General features: G+C 32.3%; 3 protein-coding genes across 3 annotated transcripts; all 3 read left to right on the top strand.

The window, feature by feature from the left end:
- On the top strand, nt 1–1,343 carry LOC146924173 (F-box protein SKIP23-like). The gene has a single exon (XM_085710930.1). It carries the CDS (start codon nt 119–121, stop codon nt 1,196–1,198), a length of 1,080 nt encoding a protein of 359 aa, XP_085567056.1. The 5' UTR covers nt 1–118; the 3' UTR covers nt 1,199–1,343.
- Nucleotides 1,344–3,807: 2,464 nt separating this feature from the next.
- On the top strand, nt 3,808–6,416 carry LOC146924172 (receptor-like protein EIX1). Its single transcript, XM_085709199.1, has one exon. The coding sequence runs from the start codon at nt 3,813–3,815 to the stop codon at nt 4,578–4,580; it is 768 nt and encodes a 255-aa protein (XP_085565325.1). The 5' UTR covers nt 3,808–3,812; the 3' UTR covers nt 4,581–6,416.
- LOC146924171 (receptor-like protein EIX2) lies at nt 5,044–6,416 on the top strand. The gene has a single exon (XM_085709198.1). It carries the CDS (start codon nt 5,372–5,374, stop codon nt 6,275–6,277), a length of 906 nt encoding a protein of 301 aa, XP_085565324.1. The 5' UTR covers nt 5,044–5,371; the 3' UTR covers nt 6,278–6,416.
- Nucleotides 6,417–9,220: the final 2,804 nt, after the last annotated feature.

Below are 9,220 nucleotides of genomic sequence, written 5' to 3'. Positions count from 1 at the left end.
TCTTCTTCATATATTGTACATGCACTACTCAAATAGTACAAATTTCAACCTAGAAAAACCTCATCCCTATTATATATTTACATATATCTTATAGTTAGTTCTTGTTATATTGGTTAGAATGGAACTAGATTGGGCAAATTTGGAAGCACTTGCACTTGATTTAATTCTTGATAAGTTGGAAGAACAAATAGATCACATTTGTTTTGGCGCCGTGTGCAAGAATTGGCGATTAATTGCAAAGCTTAACCATCAAGATCAGCGGTTTAGAACTCATGTACTACCCATGCTAATGATCCCAAGAACAGAAAGATGTTTGTATAGCATTTCAGCCAAAAAAATGTATCCATTTAAATTGCCAAATTCTTATTACCATATTTGTTGTGGATTTAGCCATGGTTGGCTTGCAACAATAGATAAAAGTCATGCCATAACACTATTGCATCCTTCTAAGAATGTTGCTCCTATTAGTCTTCCAACCCTCGATCGATCATATACAAGTTTATCTGAGGTCGGGTACAAGGTCACTCTTTCTGCTGACCCTATAACAAGACCAAATGATTATATGGTTGCGGCAATTCACACTAGCATTCATGGATGTTTCGTTTTTATAAAAGCGGGCGAACCATGCTGGACTTATGTATGGAGCTTGAGCTGGAGTCATTCCTTTATGGATGTTATGTTCTATGGAGGTTTAGTTTATGTTGCTAGTAAATATCACGGTATAGTATCTTTTAATCTTGGTCATAAGAGGATAACTCCAAATCCAATTCAGGACATAGCTTTTCATGGAAGGTTTAAAGGTTATCTTGTGAAATCATTAGAGGGAGACTTGTGGATGGTGAAAAGATTTTTTACTTTTAAGATTGATTTCCAAGTGTACAAGTTGGAATTCAATGCTCAGACCGGAAATTTTAAACAAATGCTAAAGCTTGAGAGTCTTGGAGACAATGTTTTGTTCTTAGGAGACACTGATTCAATTTCTGTATCAGCTTCATACTTCTCCGGTTGTCTGAAAAAAGATTCAATTTATTACACAGAAAGTATTAATGCAAACAAGTTAGATTGTGTAACTTGTGGTCCATTTCATATAGGGATATATAATGTAAGAGATGGAACCATTGATCATCATAATCTTCACAATCATTTCTTCAACAAGCGGCAGCCACCACCTTTCTGGGTTTTACCAAATTTCCAATGAGATTAATTAGTGGTTTAACTTGGATTATTTTGATTTGTTCTTATGTTTCTTTACCATATATTTTTATTATATTGTTACTTATAAGTACAAGGTACAATTGATTGTGTATTTTATGTCTTTCAAATGAACTAGTGTGTTGGACTCATTAGACTATTTGATTGTGTATTTTATGTCATTCTACTCATTTGAAATTTATGTAATTCTGAAAGAGATTATCCTATTTTATGAGTTTAATGAAGGTGGACCGATGGTATAGAATAGTTTTACGCCATCTTCGAACAACAAATCATCATCTTTGCCTCCATGGGTAGTTGACGGATTTTTAATTGTTATTGGACATCGATGTATAACTAATTTACATTGACGGTGCATGCTCCAGTTTCTCATTTTGTATCTGATTGGTCTCATTTGATGCAAGGTATATATTGCCATGTAGATTATGTAAAGGGATGGACATGGACTTACGTTCGTGGTTGAAACTTAACAAACTTCACAACAATTGTAGTTTGAGTTTATTTTTTTTTTTTTGTTGAACTAATGAAATTCGTTAATAACCAAACCCATAATATGTAGTCATGCCCTTATGAGAGCCACTACATTAGCTTTAGCTCTATCGAAGAGTTGTGAAAAGATGATAACTCCTCAAATTAAAAATAATAGGTCCGTATTCATATTTGTTATCTTCAAATTTTCAGACAATTCAACAATAATTAAAACTGACAGGGACCATGAATTTACATTAAAACCTAATTCTCTAATTCAATATTGCTTCATAAATAAGTTAACTCCAATTTACATTAAAACCTATAGGAAAAAACATCGTCCAAAAATAATACTTCATTTATAAGACGATCTAAAAAAAAAGTTTTCTCCCTATAAAAGTTTTCTACTTATAATAAGAAGGGTTAATTATGTTTTTGGTCCCTACAAAATTGCGACCTTGTAACTTTAGTCCTTACTTAATTTTAATAGCATTTTTAATCCCTACAAAAAAAAATTTACTTATAATTTTAGTCCCTGCTAAAATAAATTTTGTTTAATTATCCTTAAACTCTTAAATTTTTTAACGATTCTTTTTATACAAGTTTAGAACACTATGAAAGGTTCATTTACTAAAATCTATAATTTTTTAACATGAAATAAATTAAATATGAATTTTTTAAAACGACAAAAGTTTAAGATATAAGTAACAAAAATATGGACGTAGAAATCAAATTTTTGCGATATTTTTTTCGGAGGACCTTTTAATAACGTTCTTAACACGCCTGTAAAAAATTGTTGAAAAACTTAAGAGTTTAAGCATAAATTAAACAAATTTGGATTGAGTAAGGACTAATATCGAGTGTAGATTTTTTTTGCAGGGATTAAAAATGCTATTAAAATTAAGTAAGGACTAAACTTACAAGGTCGCAATTTTGTAGGGACCAAAAACATAATTAATTAACCCTAATAAGAATAAAGCAAAGTTAAACAGTCATACCTTATGATTCTCAACATTGCCTTGAATTTTTGTCATAAAATTATTATTTAAATTTGCTATATTTCATTTCTATATTCTCGAATCTCGAAGATAGTTTTTCTATGTTAGTGCATCGTTCCAACAGACATTGATACGCATGTGAGGAAATATATTAAACCTGAAGATCAGAGATGAGAGTATTGGGTTCAATAGATTTACTATTCCCTAAAAAAAAATTGGATCCACCATAACCACATTGAAAGTCATTGATCTTGACATTTCCATCGTCTTCCATAGTTAAATTTTGTGTGGGATCAAGAACAATAATTCATCCTATATCAGTTATATGTGGAAACCATGATAAATGGACGAACAAATAAACCACGCTAAATGAGTAGAAGTATCTTGCTATTTAGACACAACCACTCATCTTTTGATATAAGTTTTTTGAGAAAATCATTCATATTTAGTTACAATAACTCACCTATAGAAATTTCAAAATAAAAATAAAAATCACCTAGAGAAATGTCAAGTGGGTCCAGTTTTGGTAATTAGTTAAATTCACATTGGTTGAATTCAAGTGGGGCCACTTGAACGGTTCTTAAAAATGAAATTTAGGGTAGAAAATCTTATCACTGCTAATGATCTTGATTTGGATGGTGGTAAATAAAGGTTAAAGATGGGTAAAGTGTGATACATGCTCGTGGGTTGAAAAAAGAACAAAAATGTGTTTCTTTCCTGAGTTATATAGACACCCTTATGTGGCAAAACACCCCTTAACACCCACACAAAAATCCGACATATGGCCATGTGGATCCCGCACATGCACACTTTCTCTTCTCTCTCCTCTCTCCTCTTCTCTCTTCCTAGTGCATGAGGTGTACAAGGGTGTATGAGAATAAATGGTGTCTATGTAACATTTTCCTTCTTTCATAATGCAATTGGAAGAAAAAAAAAGGGCAATTTCATCATTGAAAACATCCTGCGCGTGAGAAAGCAGAGAACTTACATAAATAAGGAGAAGCAAAGATTAACACGTAAAAGAGAAAATGAAGAAAAATAGCAAGTGAGCATTTATCAACGCATTGAATCAACGTGTATATAGGTTGTATGAGTGAAATGAAAATCAGCATCCATTTATTCCAAATAGAAACAATGGGAAGATACACCACATGTGCAGTACTTTTGATACTGTTGATTCAAATTTCACAAATATGCTTGTGTGCAAACTCATATGTCCCATGCATAAAACATGAGATGCAAGCCCTTCTCGATTTCAAAGCATCCATTGCACATGATTCACCAAACAAGCTTTCCACATGGAAAGGCACTCACTGTTGCCAATGGGAAGGCATTGGTTGTGATAACGTTACTCGACATGTTGTCAAACTTGATCTCTGGAACCCTGACTTAGTAGTAGTGTCAGCTCCAAATGTGAGTTCATCTTTGTTGCGCTTGGAATACTTGACTTATTTGGACTTGACTGGAAATAATTTCAGTTTGTGTCCAATTCCTATGTTCGTCGGTTCCATGGGACGTCTTGAGTATCTCTCTCTCTCTAATGCCGATTTTAGCGGGAGGATTCCCAACAATCTTGGAAATCTCAAGAATCTACACTTTCTTGGTCTCAGCAACGTTAATTATGCCGATTTCAGATCCCCGTTACAAATGAGTGATGACACCAGTTGGATATCTAAACTTCATTCACTCAAACACCTTGACTTGAGTGGTATTCCCTTCAGCCGCAGGGACACACACAACTTGTTCCAGGTACTCAATTTACTTCATTCATTGTTACGTCTTTCCTTGTCGTACTGTACACTTGACAATTCACTCATTCCTCGTCATTCTTTCCAAAACATGACATCTCTTGTGTATCTTGATCTCTTTTACAATGAGTTTCATCGTGGTTTGCTGAGTTGAAGAGACTTGTGCTTCTTAATTTTTTCTCGAATCAACTCACTCTTACAGAATGCTTTCTATCATCAATTATAACAAACATGTGCCACCTAAATGAATTAGATTTATCAGAAAACAAGCTTCAAGGAGAATTAATGGGACACTTTGAATTATATGGATGCACTGCATATGATTTGGAGGTATTGAACTTAAGCGATAATGATATCAGTGATCGCATGCCGACTTGGTTGGGGCAACTTGAAAATCTACGTACTTCAGATCTTTCAAACAATTATTTTAATGGACCCATTCCTAAAAGTTTTGTTCAACTTGTTAATTTGCGTTATTTAGATATTTCTTCAAACAAATTGGATGGAATAATGTTTGTAGAAAAAGGATGGCCTTTAAATTTGATATATTTGAATCTCTCCCATAATCAACTCAGTGGATCACTTCCAAAAAATATTGGTCATATTTTTAAGGAATAACCACTAAAATGGTTCAATACCAATCTCTTTGTGCCGAACTCCACTGAGCTACCTTGACATTTCAAAGAACAATTTGTCTGGTGAAATTCCAAACTGTTGGGAAGATAATCAAGGATGGATTGAGATAAATTTGTCATCCAACAAACTGACCAGAGAATTTCCAAGCTCATTTGGAAATCTTTCCACATTGTTTTGGTTACATTTGAACAATAACAGCCTTAAAGGAGAGCTTCCGAAGTCTTTGAAAAATTTGAAGCAATTGTTGATTTTGGATCTTGGTGAGAATCATTTTTCTAGGAGTATATACCATCATCGTGGACAACAAACATGTTTCCTTCACTTCAAGTTCTTAGATTGCGACAAAACATGTTGAGTGGTAGTATTCCTTTACAACTATGCCAACTCAAATCACTAAAAATTTTGGACTTTTCCAGAAACAAATTACATGGCTCAATACCTCGATGCATAGGCAACCTTAATGGGATGATATTGGAAAACGGGTTTCTTAGAAAACTCGATGAAGAACCGCATACTATTACTGACCGTGATTGGTATGATCAAGCTGCCATAGAAGTGGTGAAAGGAATGGAACGTGAGTATACAAAAATATTGAAACTTGTAGTCCATATGGATTTGTCACAAAATAATTTAGTTGGATTCATTCCAAATGAAATCACATGGCTCACAGGACTTCATAACTTGAATTTGTCAAATAATCAATTGAAAGGAGAGATTCCTCGGTTGATAGGAAACATGAAATCACTGGAATCCTTGGACATGTCTCGTAACCAACTTTCAGGCACAATTCCTAACACCATGTCTGCTTTAACTTTATTGAGAGAATTAAACTTGTCTCACAACAACTTTTCAGGACCAATTCCTAAAGATAACCAATTTCTAACTTTTAATGAGCCGTCTATTTTTGCTTACAACCCATACCTTTGTGGACCTCCACTCCCAAATAAATGTCTTGATCATATTTCTCATGGAACTTGTGAAACCAAAGGAGATGGAGATGAAGACGAGGTAGAAAAAGTATGGTTCTACTTTGTCATAGCACTAGGGTTTGCAACTGGCTTATGGGGAGTTATTGGTACTTTGTGGTTCAAGAAGAATTGGAGACATGCTTACTTCAGATGGGTGGAAGATGTTGCTGATGATATTTATGTGGCAGTTGTAATTAAAGTGGCAAAGATAAAGAAGAAACTGATGATAAACCATGTCCATGGGTGATTGATTTCTATGTTTTTGTTTCCTAAATGTTTTGTTTCAAATGAGAATAAGGTTCATACCACACTTTGTATTTGCTTTCTTGTGATCAGTTTTGTCTTTAGTTTACAACACAGTGTATGAATGCATTATTTTTCCTTCATCATGTCCGTCATTAAGCTCATCTTTGTTGTCTCCATCCCATATTCAACTCTTATGTCACAGTGAATTGTTGAAGAAAAACCACAATCTTAAAATAAGTTTTTTCCAAGTTACTTGAGTTAACTATCATTAATATTGGATTTCTCTCTTTTTTTTTTACCGTAATCAAAATTAAAATCTCACTCATTTATGGACAAAAGTTGTACATAGGTTAAATATATATATATTAGTTTTTGTTTTAGTCCATTGAAATTTTATTTTGATTTTCATTCATACAAATTGGAAACCACGGTTTTTTTTGTTTTTTTGTTTATTGATTGTAGAAATTCAAGGGATTGAACTTAAATGATTAGTAAATGTTATTTAAATACAAATTTGAGGAACTCAAGTTATAATCTTAGATAGAATAATTTTTTGTCATTGTTTATTTCAATCACAACTGAACTCCAAATTAACAAGGTTTCTTCTTTAAAAACCATTGTTTAAACAATCAAAAGTGGTAACTTTTGCATAGAAATTTGTCTAATTATTACTTTTACATGTGTTTAACTTATGTTTTTAAATATAATTATTCCTTGAATAATGTCTTTATGATACATGTTAGCAAGAATTATTAGAAATTTATGTTATTATTACTTTTACATGTGTTTAACTTATGTTTTCATTTTGTGAAAAAAACTTCCGTGTTCAAAAATCCTTTATTATAAAAGCTAGACTTGCTTGGCTATCATGTTTGCCCTAATTCACCCTTCTTTGCCCTAATCCCTAGCATTTTTCCCTCCTAAACATGTACTAATGACTAATCTAATCTCACCCGTTCAACCTCTATTTTCACACTTGATCACACTCGTTGATTCAAAGTCTACAAATTTTCTCTCATATTACTTAGTTAATGCAATTGAAGACGTATTTAATGTAAATAAAGTCGGTCAACAATCCCCTACACTAATTGCTGATCAAAAGGTGTTCTTCGTACGGACATTACAATGTTTCACACATACATTTTTTTCACTTTAATTTGCTATCCGAAATAGAGTGATAGGAAGATATGCGTTTAAAGGTGAAGTTTCCCCCAAATTTTACCACTAAAGTTAAATGTTCGTTCTTCACAGTGAATGTACAAAATCAGGTTTGTTTCACTTGATGATTTAATCCTTTTCTATTTAAATAAGATGAACGGAGTCCATAAACTTCTAAGATGAACGGAATCCGTAAATTAAATCCTCTTTTGGTTGGATTTAATATTTTTTGTTGTTGTTTAAATCAGCTTGCATTTGTTTTTCATTTTTTTAATACACTGTCTAACTTCTAGGATGTCGGAGAACTACAACCATTCTTTGTTGCTGAATATTTCTACGAGCTACCGGAGCAATGACACTTGCTAGATGGTGATGGGAATACTCATAACGTCATGTTCAACAAATCAGTTTTTTTATTAGTGATAGTTTAAGTTTTTCTTTGAAAGAAAGAATAATTTAGTTTTGATTTTCAAATATTATCAGCTTTGCATCAGTAAAAAAAACTGCAAAAAAAGTACGTAATGCGGTTTATGTTATTGTCTTTCCAGTTTAGTTTGCTCTCTTTTTCGTGCCGTAGCATCTTTAATTTTCTGTTTAGTGGCAAAAAATATATTGCATCACGAAAAAAATTGATGCAAAATAAAATTTGTTGTTAAATTTAATGTTTCCATTATTTACGGTAATGACACTTTTTTTGATTCTCTCCGTTTGTCTTTATGATGTGTCTTAAGATCAAGCAGTTCAGGGCTATGTGCAATTTTGTTAACAAGTATTCAATTTTATTTTCGTATAGGAATTGCTTTCAATTGCTTTTAATCTCACCCGTTGATTCAATCTATATTATCAAACTCATCATTTTCTCTCATAGGACTTACTTAATGCTAATTAAAAACGAATAACACACTTTTAATGCAATTAAAAACGAATGACACACTGTTAATGGCAATTAAGAACGTAGTTAATGGCTTGAAATCGTAGTTAATGTCAATTGAAAACTTTTTACCTGCATATTTTCGTATAGGAATTGCTTTTAATTGCTTTTAAAAGTGTGCACTAATTACTCTACCAATTACTACCTTTTTTTTTGACAAAATTACTACCTATTAAAAACAAATGACGAACTTATATCAATTGGTCACGAAAAACTTAACACACGGATAAGTTAATCGAATATGCTATATATCAAATATGCTCCAATAACAAAAAATAACCACGAAAAATATGTTAAACATGTAACGCCCGTCTTAATTATTCGATTATTTAAAAATATATTTATATATATGATTTACGTGATTTTCATGATTGATATGTGTGAATTTTATGATTCATGAAGTTGAGTGGGTTATATGATTTATAACTGCATAATGTGGAGTATTTTGTTGTGGTGAAGTTGCTATGTTGTTATGACTTATTTTATTATTAAATAAAATAAGATTTGATAAATAAAATAAAAATATGAAAAATTGGGCTGTGATGTGAGATGAGCAATTAGTAGTGATAAGAGTAATTAGAAGAGATAAATAGACAACAAAAGTTAGAAAACAGAATACGTACGTTTTTGGAGAAAAAGGGAGAAAAGTCAGAAAAGAGGAGAACTAGAGGGAGAGCTGCGATTCTGCTATTATCAGGTAAGGGTGAGACTAATTTTCATTACTATTAAGGGTATGATTCTATAGGATGAATTTGGCATGATTAGGTTAAGTTTTGGTGAGAATTTGGGAATTAGGTTTAAGACCGAATTGGATGATTGAATCATGAAAAGATGTTAGGTTGATGCTAAATTAGT

This window comes from Medicago sativa, chromosome 5 (genome assembly GCF_051527215.1).
Source record: "Medicago sativa cultivar Bolivia chromosome 5, Bolivia_mono, whole genome shotgun sequence".
Taxonomy (NCBI): domain Eukaryota; kingdom Viridiplantae; phylum Streptophyta; class Magnoliopsida; order Fabales; family Fabaceae; genus Medicago; species Medicago sativa.
This window is presented reverse-complemented; position numbering and strand designations above follow the sequence as displayed.

What these genes read in the sequence shown, in the direction of transcription:
- LOC146924173 (XM_085710930.1), top strand. Translation starts at nt 119, where the DNA reads ATGGAACTAGATTGGGCAAATTTGGAAGCACTTGCACTTGATTTAATT.
- LOC146924172 (XM_085709199.1), top strand. Translation starts at nt 3,813, where the DNA reads ATGGGAAGATACACCACATGTGCAGTACTTTTGATACTGTTGATTCAA.
- LOC146924171 (XM_085709198.1), top strand. Translation starts at nt 5,372, where the DNA reads ATGTTTCCTTCACTTCAAGTTCTTAGATTGCGACAAAACATGTTGAGT.